Source organism: Hemiscyllium ocellatum, chromosome 5 (assembly GCF_020745735.1).
Source record: "Hemiscyllium ocellatum isolate sHemOce1 chromosome 5, sHemOce1.pat.X.cur, whole genome shotgun sequence".
Taxonomy (NCBI): domain Eukaryota; kingdom Metazoa; phylum Chordata; class Chondrichthyes; order Orectolobiformes; family Hemiscylliidae; genus Hemiscyllium; species Hemiscyllium ocellatum.
Window position 1 is genome coordinate 41,013,940 of NC_083405.1, and position 12,337 is coordinate 41,026,276.

The 12,337-nt window shown below is 40.2% G+C and overlaps 1 protein-coding gene across 2 annotated transcripts in view; it reads right to left on the bottom strand.

The window, feature by feature from the left end:
• Positions 1-12,337, bottom strand: part of LOC132816011 (dynein axonemal heavy chain 11-like) — a 417,048-nt gene that overhangs the window by 92,717 nt on the left and 311,994 nt on the right. For both annotated transcript variants that reach the window (XM_060825416.1, XM_060825417.1), the window contains one exon: positions 8,032-8,180. In XM_060825416.1, coding sequence (XP_060681399.1) covers positions 8,032-8,180 — 149 coding nt within the window. The remainder of the gene's footprint in view (positions 1-8,031; positions 8,181-12,337) is intronic.

Genomic DNA, 12,337 nt, shown 5'->3' on the forward strand with positions numbered 1-12,337 from the left:
GGCTTCTGGGAGATTTGCAGGCCTCTGTCTTTCACATTGCTGCCTTGAGATTTTTAAAAGTTTCTCCTGTTTATGGTACAAGCTTAGAATAAGATTTATTTTAACTGGGTGCATCATTCAATTCTTGGGCCCCTTCATCACATCATTCACTAAGCCCAAAGGGCATCCCATGGAAAGATATCCCATAAAAGCTGGCAGCCGTTAGTGTTGTGACTGTCGAATCCTGGGAGTATTTACAAGGTTAATGATGGAGTAAGCTTGAGCGAAAGTAGAAAATTAATTGCTCGCCATAATATTTGGATTTGGGAATCTCTGACGACTGTTCTTTTGTAGCAACTAAAAGACTAGGATGATGCTGATTAAGATATCTGTGAGAATAAAGGTGAGGGTAGTGTGAGCGTAGGGATGATCTGACATAAGTAGATAATAAGGGCTGGGGCAGTCACTTGAACAGGCCCTTGAACTGATGCTAAATGTCAGGTTTGCTGTGAGAAAAAGGGAGCAGTGCATCAAGACTTGGAGGAACTAATGGCTGGTAAAGATGGAGCTCAGGTAACATTTAAGTAGATTTGGGTGAGAAGAGAAAATAGAGTCTGAAGTTGAGGGTTTGAATAAATTTCACTAAGTGTGATCATAAATACCAGTTCTTAATTTTGCCTTTGGGATACGTAGTGATGATTCAGTAGAAAAGGTGGCATGTCGATCTAACAACATAAACCATTCAAAGAAAACCGCAAAGAAGTTTTTTAGATGTTTAGAATAGACTGGAAGCTGAAGTCATGGTTGAGACAACAAAATTTACAAGGTGAACAGTGGGTCAAGAAAAGTGGTAGGCGGCTTGAAAGTGAAAGGAAACCTAGCTGAAACTGAAAGCTGAAGAGAGAAGTTGCAAGGGCGGTGCTGGGAAGGGGGAAGGACTCCCCAAAGGCCTGACCACAACACTGACAGCAGCATTTTGAGGTGAGCTGTTTGGGTGAAAGAAGTTCAAGAGATTGGAAAAGGAAATTACCAGGAAATGGGAAACCTTTATTAAAACTGCAAATTCAGCCTGCACATTTGATCATTATAAATACTCACATAAGCAGTTTCAACAGTAATTGTTCAAACAAATAAAAATCATAAATTGGTATCAAGTACTGGATTGGAAATACATGAATACTTAATACTTATGTATTAGTTGGTCTTGCAGAGTTTTGCACATGGGGAGTCATGGTCAAAACGACTTTGGAGGATAAATAAAGTTGAGGTCACAGATAAATGAACTAAGGCAAAGACATGAAGGGAAGTGTGGTCAGTTCAAAAGGTGATAAGGTTAAATGGCAAGTAGGCAAGGCTGATATGGACAGAAGGTTGGTGAGGGGTGGGGTTGCAGTGCAGAGAAGAGAGAACAGAATGATGTGTGAGGAATGGGATGAGGGGAGAGAGAGCATGACATAATGGGTCGGGGAGCGAGAAAGGGGTTATATCTGATTCTTCCTGAATAGGAAGTGGGAATGCAAAGGATTTAATGTTTCATCTACAGGAAGTGGGGTAGTATTACTTGCTGGGGAATGGCATCTGATTGGGACTAGGAGACAACTTGTGTATATTGTCAAATGCATTTTCCTTTGGCATTATTTCTTGTATTATGCCAATCAATATTACATACACAGGAACTTATTAGTGTGATATTGCATTGAATGTACAAACAGCAAAGAATGATTACAAAATTAACAGGGATGGAAAATTTGAGTTAAAAAAAACTAATCAAAAATATAAAAACAGATAGTAGAGTTTCTGTAAATATTTAAAAAAGAAGTGAGCACTGATCCAATAGAAAGTAAGTCTGGAGAATTGATAATTGGAAATAAAGAGATTGCAGAAATATTGAACAAATATTTTGCATAAAACTTTGCTGAAGACGGTACTAGTAACATTCAAAAGACACTATAACACTATAATTCAGGAAATGGAAAGAAGGGAGGGGCTCAGGAAATTACAATCACAGAGAAATGGTAGTCAGTAATTTATTGGAGCTGTGATAACTGTCCGGATCTGAATGAAATTCATCCAAGACGGATTTAACTAGTAAGGTGGGGGGGAGGGGGAATGTTATTTGGGTTGAACTGAGAAATAAGATACGGATGATCACCTTATTGGGACTGTATTATAGATCCCCTAACAGTCAGAGGGAAATTGAGAAACAAACTTGTAAGGAGATCTCAGTTATCGGTAAGAATGACAGGGTGGTTATGGTAGGGGATTTTAACTTTCCAAATATACACTGGGACTGCCATAGTGTTAAGGTTTAGATGGAGAGGAATTTGTTAAGTGTGTACAAGAAAATTTTCTGATTCAGTATGTGCAGAAGGTACAAAACTTGACCTACTCTTGGGAAATAAGACAGGGCAGGTGACTGAGGTGTCAGTGGGGGAGCACTTTGGGGGGTCAGCGACCATAATTCTACTAGTTTTAAAATAGTGATGGAAAGGATTGACCGGACATAAAAGTTGAAGTTCTAAATTGGAGGAAGGATAATTTTGACGGTATTAGGCAAGAACTTTCAAAAGCTGATTTGGGGCAAATGTTCACAGGTAAAGGGATGGCTGGAAAATGGAAGCCTTCAGAAATGAGATAATGAGAGTCCAGAGAAAGTCTAATTCTGTTGGGATGAAAGGAAAGGCTGCTAGTGTAGGGATGACTAAAGAAATTGAGGGTTTGGTTAAGAAAAAGAAGGAAGCATATGTCAGGTATAGACAGGATAGATTGAGTGAATCCTTAGAAGAGTATAAAGGCAGCAGGAGTATACTTAAGAGGGAAATCAGGAGGGCAAAAAGGGGACATGAGATAGCTTTGGCAAACAGGGCTAAGGAAAATCCAAAGAGTTTTTACAAATACATTAAGGACAAAAGTGTAACTAGGGAGAGAATAGGGCCCCTCAAAGGTCAGCAAGACAGCCTTTGTGTGGAGCCGCAGGAGATGGGGCAGACACTAAACGAGTATTTTGCATCAGTATTTATTGTGGAAAAGGACATGGAAGATATAGAATGTAGGGAAATAGATGGTGACATCTTTAAAAATGTTCACATTACAGAGAAGAAGTGCTGGATGCCTTGAAACACATAGGAGTGGATAAATCCCCAGGATCTGATCAAGTGTACCCTAGAACTCTGTGGGAAGCTAGTGAAGTGATTGCTGGGCCTCTTACTGAAATATTTGTATTATCAATAGTCACAGATGAGGTGCCAGAAGACTGGAGGTTGGCTAACGTGGTGCCACTGTTTAAAAAGAGTGGTAAGGAACTATAGACCAGTGAGCCTGACATCAGTGGTAGGCAAGTTGTTGGAGGAAATCCTGAGGGACAGGATATAAATGGATTTGGAAAGGCAAGGACTGATGAGGGATAGACAGCATGGCCTTGTGCATGGGCATTAATGTCTCACAGTAACAAGTAACAAAGAGGATTGATGAGAACAGAGCAGTGAACGTGATCTATATGGACTTCAGTAAGGCGTTCAACAAGGTTCCCCATGGGAGACTGGCTAGCAAGGTTAGATCTCACAGAGTACAGGAAGAACTAGCCATTTGGATACATAACTGGCTCAAAGATAGAAGACAGATGGTGGTGGTGGAGGGTTGTTTTTCAGACTGGAGGCCTGTGATCAGTGGAATGCCACAAGGATCAGTGCTGGATCCACTACGTTATGTCATTTATATAAGTGATTTGGATGTGAGCATAAGAGGTATAGTTAGTAAATTTGCAGATCACCAACATTGGAGGTGTAGCAGACAGTGAAGACGGTTACCACAGATTACAATGAGATCTTGATGAGATGGGCCAATGGGCTGAGAAGTGGCAGATGGAGTTTAGATAAACATGAGGTGCTGCATTTTGGGAAAGCAAATCTTAGCAGGGCGTACACACTTAATGGTAAGGTCCTAGGGAGTGTTGCTGATCAAAGAGACCTTGGAGTGCAGGTTCATAGCTCCTTGAAAGTAGTCGCAGGTATAGATAGGATAGTGAAGAAGGTGTTTGGTATGTTTTTCTTAATTGGTCAGAGTATTGAGTAAAGGAGTTGGGAGGTCATGTTGCAGCTGTACAGGACATTTTTGGAATATTACAGGCAATTCTGGTCTCCTTCCTATTGGAAGGATGTTGTGAGACTTGGAAGGGTTCAGAAAAGATTTACAAGGATGTTTCCAGGGTTGGAGATTTGAGCTGTGGGGAAAGGTTGAATAGACTGGGGCTGTTTCCCCTGGAGCATCAGAGGCTGAGAGGTGACCTTATAGAGGTTTATAAAATCGTGGAGGCCAAGGATAGGATAAATAGACAAAGTCTTTTTCCTGGGGTGGGGTACTCCAGACCTAGAGGGCATAGGTTTAGAGTGAGAGGGGAAAGATATATAAGAGATCTAAGGGTCACCTTTTTCATGCAGAGGGTGGTACATGTATGGAATGAGCTGCCAGAGGAAGTGGTGAAGGCTAGTATAATTGCAACATTTAAAATGCATCTGGATGGGTATATGAATAGGGAGGGATTGGATGGATATGGGCCAGGTGCTGGTAGGTGGGACTAGATTGGTTTGGGATATCTGGGCGGCACGGACGAGTTGGACCGAAGAGTGTGTTTCCATGCTGTACATCTCCATGACTCTAAGAGTCTTTGAAGAAATGGCTGATGAGACTGTTGGTGCATTGGTTTTAATTTTCCAAATCTCCCTAGGTTTGGTGAAGGTACCATAAGATTGGAAGATAACAAATGTAGCCATGTCTGCATGGATTTCCTCCAGCTCTTCCTGTTTCCTCTCACAATCCAAAGATGTGCAAGGTTAGTTGGAGTGGCCATGCTAAATTGCCTGCACTGCCTGGCAAAGGAGGAAAATACCAAGCAAGAAACTGCGGGTCCATTAAATTACTATCAGTCATAGGGAAAATATCAGAGGCCAGTTTAAAATTTTTATTACGGTGGGAAATTTAGATAAGTTCAAGGTATTCAGGAAGCATCAACATTATCTTGTCAAATGGAACCAATCTTTTGGAGTTCCTTAAGAAGGTACCATGTGCTATGGATAAAATGGAAGTTGTAGGTACAAGAGAGTGGTGCTGGAAAAGTACAGCCAGTCAGGCAGCATCGGAGGAGTAGGAGAATTGATGTTTCAGGCATAAGCCCTTCGTCAGGAATGAAGCTTGTAGGCCAAGGGGGCTGAGAGATAAATGGGAAGGGGTGGGGCTGGGAATGTGATACGTAGATGATGGTAGGGGTGGAACTGATAGGTTGGAGAGGAGGGTGGACAGCCACCCTGCCCCCCCCCCCAGCTCACAAGCCTCATTGCTGAATAAAGGGCTTATGCCTGAAACATGAATTCTCCTGCTTCTCAGATGCTGCCTGACCAGCTGGGCGTTTCCAGCACCACACTCTTTGACGTTGATCTCCAACATCTGCAGTCCTCACTTTCTCCAAGTTAGATTTGTAGAAGGCATTCGCTAAAGTGCCACTTCAAAATTTATTGCAAAAAATAAAAGCTTGTGCTGTGCAGGGTAACCAATTATTATGGATACAAACTTGTTAAGTGTACTCATAGCCAAGATAGATAGATTTTTAATCATTAAGGGAATGGCAGGAGAGTGAAGTTGAAGACTATCAGAAAGCTATGCTCTCATTGAATGTTTGAGCAAATGTAATGAGCTGAGTAGCCTTCTGCAGCTACTATGTCTGACAATCTTATGGATAGAAGATTGGCTGGTGAACAGGAAACAAAAAGGGGACTAAATGGATCTGCCTCAAATTGGCATGATGCAATGAGTGGTATACCATGGAATGAGTGCTGTAATCACAACTATTCACAATTTTTCTAAATTACTTTGATGAAGGGATGGTTGTATGATTGTCAAATTTGCTGACAAAATGACAGGCCAACTGAAACAGAGAGGTAGGAAGTTAAGCTCTGAAGAGGGCATAAGGCGGTTACAAAAAGATAGAGATAGGTTGAATAAATGGGCAAAGATCTGGCAAATGGTGTGTAATGTGGTCAAGTGAAGCTGCCCATTTGGGCAGAAAGAATGTAAAAAAAAATGCATATTATTAAAGCTAATAGAATGTTATTGTTAATTTGAATGGAATGGAATGCAAAGATAGGGATGGTATATTTCAAATATACAGGGTACTAGTGAGATTACTTCTGGCGCATTGTGTAAAATGTAGTTACCTTATTTAAGGAATTGGAAGCATTTCAGAGAGGATTTACCTTATACCTGGAATGGGTGGGTGTCTTATGAGGAAAATTTGATAGGTTAGGCTTGTCTTCACTGAGTTGGAAGAGAAAGAGATCACTTGTATGAAACATACAAGAGGAATCTTAACAGGATAGATGTGGATAGGCTGTTTCCTCTTTCCCAGAATTACACATCACTCTTTTAAAGCAAGGAATCACCCATTTAAAATGGCAATGAGGCAAAGTATTATCCCATCTGGAGTATTTGGAATTCTCTTCCAAGAAAGATGGTGGAAGCGAAGTCTTTGAATATTTTTAAGGTAGAGATGGAGGAAATTCTGGGTGATCAAAAGAGTGAAAGGTTATCAAGGGAGTGCAGGAATGTGGTTTGGAGGCTGTGTTCAGATCAGCCATTATCTTAATAATTGGCTGAGCAGGCTGAAGGGGTTGGATGGTCTCCTCTTGCACCTTCTTCATACGATCCATTTGGAATGTAAAAGCAATGCAGCATTTTAAACATTTAATAGATTGCTACATCCTTCAGACTTTGGACATTGAGATAATTGGCTTGGAACGTTTACAGCTTGTGGGGTAGTAAATCCTATTAAACAGGATGAATCAAAAATAGCAGGCACAATGACAGTCATGACTTTTAATAAAGAATTTGCCTAAACTTTGTAAACATTATAATAGTTTTGAAGTTTTCTAGAATTTAACTAATGGTTCCACTTCTTCCGTTTTCTTGATAATCCTTTCAAAGTGCCTTTCCAGTGCATGTGGCTTAGAACATAACAACTAGGAGCAGGAACAGGTCATCCTGCTCCGCCATTCAATACGATCATGGCTGATCTTTTTGTGACCTCATATCCAATTACCCACCCTCTCACCATAACTCTTAATTTCTTTATCATTCAAAAAATTATCTATCTTAGCTTCAAAAACATTCAATGAGAAAGCCTCAACTACTTCACTGGGCATGGAATTTCACAAATCCACAACCCTCTGGGTAAAGATGTTCCTTCTCAATTTGGCCTTAAATCTCCTCCCCCTTATTTTGAGGCTATGCCCTCTTGTCCTAGTTGCACCTGCCAGTAGAAACATCTTGTCTATTTCTATCTTATCTATTCCCTTTATAATTTTGAATGTTTCTAAATTCCCTCATTCTTCTAAATTCAAGTGAATGTAATCTCAGTCTCTATTTATAAGCCAACCCCTTCAACTCTGGAATCAACCTAGTGAACCTCCGCTGTACCCTCCCTCCAGTGCCAGTACATCCTTTCTCAAGTAAGGAGACCAAAAGTGCATGCAATACTCCAGGTGTGGCCTCACCAGCACCCTATACAGCTGGAAAATAACCTCCCTGCTTTTAAACTCAATCCCTTTCGCACTGAAGGATGAAGTTCCATTTACCTTCCTAATTACCTGTTGCATCTGCAGACCAACATTCTGTGATTCATGCACAAGGTCACCCAGGTCCCTCTGCACAGCAGCATATACAATTTTTACCATTTAGATAATAGCCCTTTTTACTGTTATTTCTACCAAAATGATGACTTCACATTTATTAACATTGTACTTCACATTTATTAACATTGTACTCCACCTACCAGACCTTTGCCCACTCACTTATATATTGATGTCCCTCTGCAAAGTTTCACAGTACTCTTTCTAAGAAGACTCAATCCAAACTCAAAGCCACTCAGACTCACAGATCATAACATTTTGGAGTTTTAAATTAAGTTTATCTTAAAGCTGCCGGAGGTAGATCACACAAACTTGGATGAATATTTTTAAAGTTAATGAGTAAAACTAAAGGATTCAGTAGCAAAGAGATTCATACCGAGCGATTCAACATTTTTCAGAGGATCAACACCGGGGGACAAGATAAAAAATATGGGAGTAGCTGGGTTACTTTCTTCAAATGACTTTGCAAAGTCGATTCGTAGACTATCGACATATGCTGTTCCTAATTTTTCTTCAACAAAATTCCTGTAACACACCAAAAGGAAGAGTTTATATTAATGATTTAAGTCATGTCACTATTTTTGACTTGTATATCTAGATTTGACAATAAATATATTTTATATTGATTTCATCACACATTGAGAGTTTATTGCTTGCTGGTGGTTTATCGTATCAGCCAAAGAATGATGAAAAATGACATAAAATTCAGGTATCCTGAATAGTGACCCCAACAATCTGTGGAATGGGAAGAGTACATCCCATCTTAAGAACCTGTATGTATATTCCTTCAGCTATTGCTAATGCCATCCAAGATTAGCAAGATCTAATGGCAAGGGTTTGTGGCAGTGGACTACTCACGACTGGGACTTATCTGATATGGCTCCACATGGAAATGACTGGAAAGCCTGGCTAAACTGTGTGTGCCGAGGGGAGTAGAGGTCATCTCCTGCTTGCCAAGGGAGAGGCCCATTTGTGCTATTAAAAAAAATTCCTTTCTTCATCCTCAGTATCCAGATTCCAAAACTGCCTGTGATCTTCACTTTGGGTCTACGTATACCCACTTGCTGGGTATAGCATCCAGCCTTCAGCCAAATTGCTAGAATTCCTGACTTAGGAAATCTCTTTCTTTGCCAGCTCTCACATCAATTGGCCTGTCGAGGTCAGAGTTTCAAGCTCCTTTAATGCATTACAGGAACGTTTCTTCTATGGCCAACAAGGAATCTCCAGGAACAGAAACAGAAATTGCTGGAAAAGCTCAGCAGATCTGGCAGCACCTGTGAAGAGAAATCAGAGTTAACATTTTGGATTCAGTGACCTTTTCACTGGACCTCTGATCAACTCTGATTTCTTTCTAGACATGTTGCCAGACCTGTTGAGATTTGCCAGTAATTTCTGTTTTTGTCTTTGTTTCCGATTTCCAGCATCCACAGGTCTTCCAGTTCTTTGTCAAGGAATTTTCAGGTCATGCTGTCATCTGTGTATTTAGGACAATTATAGGAAAATACTCTTCTGGAAAAGCTAAATACTACAGGCCTCGCCTCATATTGTATTAAAATATCTGAATGCTCACTGAAGGATGTGCTATTTAATTGGAGATAGTCTTAGCTACATATAATCAAAGAGCATGGTTGTAGAATATTGAACCAGAGGGCACTGACTAGTATTTGGAATCTAAATAATCAGTTAGCTTGCCTTATTAAGCATTATATTCAAGCCTCGAATTTGAAAGCACTACACGGGTACCCAAATAAAACATCAAAGTGCGAATACCTTTTTCTATTTTAGATCTTTTACAACCCTTTTACTTGTTCCTTAGCTCTGTTTTTATTAAAATCTTTACTAAAGTCACTGAAACTTGTCCTGGTAACTGTCAAAGGTACAGATTTGTACTTACACAGGCAGAAGCATGCACACACATACACTGATCGATTTTATGTTGGTAGCAACAGTTAACATCACAGAACATTTCTGAAATTTGTTGGCACACAAGTATTGCGTGCTGCTGTTCATAAAACCTTTATATGTGGAACAGTCACAGACCCATGTCATAAATGCTACTTTATAAATAAATTAAACAAAACACACACACAGTAAGTCAAATAAAAATCCACTTTTCTGTAATTATAAACTTTACTGGAACAGAAGATCACTCTTCACCAGCACAAACTGTGATCATTCCCTCCAATCAACTGACTTAAAGATGGCAGCTTAGAAAATATAAATTGTGGCAAAACTCACTCACAGCTCATTTGTATGTTTCTACAGTATTGTGCAACTTTAATGCCATGCAATAAAAGGTTAAGCAACAACAAATTAGCACAGTTGCATTTGTTCTGTCCAACTTCAAGTTGAAATCATATTTGTACTTAGTTGTTACCTGACATTCATAAAAAGCTCCACAAGGTTTCTTAAGAATCACCAACTCAAGCAAATAAAGAAGTGCAAAGATACTGAGTTTGATCTAACCAACGTATTGGCGGAGAGTGTACATTCTATTATTGGCACAGAATCCATTTTTTAAAAATCTATTTAACTGAAGCATAAGTTGATCAGAGTCAAATACTGGGTCTAATTGTGTGAGAAATACTACTGGAATCGTTAAAGAGGGTCCTTGATGGCCTTTTTCCTTTGCATCCAAGCCCAGGGCAGGATAACCTGCTTGGGTTCTTCCTTGTTCCTGACTTCCTATTGCCAGCCTAAAAATTGTCACTGGGAGGGAAATGGCTTTGGCCATTTAAGGGCCTCAATGGTGGAAAAGATGATCGGATTGTCTTAGGCTGTGCACTGTAAAATCACTGCCAGGCCAGGTCAGGGGTAGGTATGCAGTGGAAATGATACCTGTGAAACATTACAGGCCATCCTGCCCACAATCCTGCTAACCAGAAGCTGAAAGCCCTTACCCTATGAAAGTAGCTTAACTGGCTTATCAATCAACAACTGTAAGTTTGAGCACAGTTTCCACTGCTTGCAGCAAATGTCTTTGAAAGGAAGTAAGTTAAAGATTAGATGCTAGGTGTAACATGGTACATTTATGTGTTTGGATTCACTTACTCTTCCCCTTCTATCACCATATCGTTGCCTCACTACCCCTGTATTGAAATCCGCTCTTTAGCAAATTGTCCTAAATTTCTGATTTGAGGTGAAATAGGCTGAGGCTGGACAGCAGGTGCAATTATTCAGCTGAAGAAATATCTGATGAATGCCTTTCAGTAATCCATCAGAATTGTGTTAGAATCACTATCACAGGCTGCTGCCACTGGACCTGGCAAGAGGACAAGTAGACCATGAACTGAGACCCAGAGGTACCCAGAGGTGTTGAGTGCCATTGATGAGGTGAAATGAGCTGCAAACAACCTCCTGACATCTGATTTGGGAATACCTGATAAATACAGTGGATACAAAAATGAATGAGCAAGTATTTCGGTTTTGAAGCACTGACATTCTTCACACTGCTGCACAAATCAAAGATGATGAAATGCTGTAGGTAGACTAATTCAAGATTAATGAACAACACAGCTGTTTCCGCCAGAATTGGACTAAGCATTGAAGATGCTTCAGTAACACAGCAGAAACTACAGCATGGCAGGAGGTCATTTGTCCACTGTTTCCATGACAACCAAATAAGAATTGCTGAATCTAATCATTCCAGCTCTTGGTCCATAGCCTTACAGGTTATGACAGTTCAAGGGCATATCCACACGTTAAAAAATGTGATGTAGGTTTCTGTGTCTCCTGGCAGTAAGTTACTGTCTGCCCACCATCCTTCGGTGAAAAGAAAAATCACTAATTTCTCTAATCCTTTTGCCAATTGATTTAGATCTACACCTGGGTCGTAAACCACTTTGCTAATGGAAACAAGTCCTCATAATTTTATACACATCATGTAAATCCCTGGTCTGCCTCCGCTTTTCCAAAGAAAACTTTCCCAACTTATCCTATCTTAGATATTTTCTAGTCAACCTGTTCAGACATGTTAGTACACACCCCTGGAGCAGGTGGGAATTGAATCTGGCCCTCAAACCTCCTGGTCCATAGAGAGTACACTACCACTGCACTGCAAGAGTCCTGACCTATCCCATCTGTTCTCATAGTTCAAATTCTCTACTCTTATTAACACCATTATCAATCTCTTCCAGTGCCAGCACATGGTTCATATAATTGATGACCACAACTATACGAGTACTTTAGCTGTGGCCTAACTTGTACATTACACAATTCGAACATAACCACCCCGCTCTTATAATCTGTGTTTTGGCCATAAAGGAAACTATCTGAATGTCTTCTTATCTTACCTTAACCATCTTATCTTTCTGTCCTGTTACCTTCAGGGATCTGTGTACATGTCCTCCAAGGACTCTCTGTTCCTGTACATTTCACAGAATCCTACCCATCTTTTGTTTATTCTTTTGTCTTCAATATCTTTTTCAAATGCATTATCTCACAATTCTCCAGACTGAGTTTCAATCACTACTTTCCTGCTCACCTGCACAGTCAGTCCAGCTGACATAGTTCTTTCTACAGTCAAATGCATTCTTTCTCACCATTAAATACAAAACCAGTATTTGCAATATCCAAAGATCTCTTAAGCAGACCACTATCTTTCAGGCTAACCCATTGCTATTTACCACAGACACTGAGCCCTGAAGAGTTCCAGTGAAAACGGTCAAAAAAACTGCAGTGAT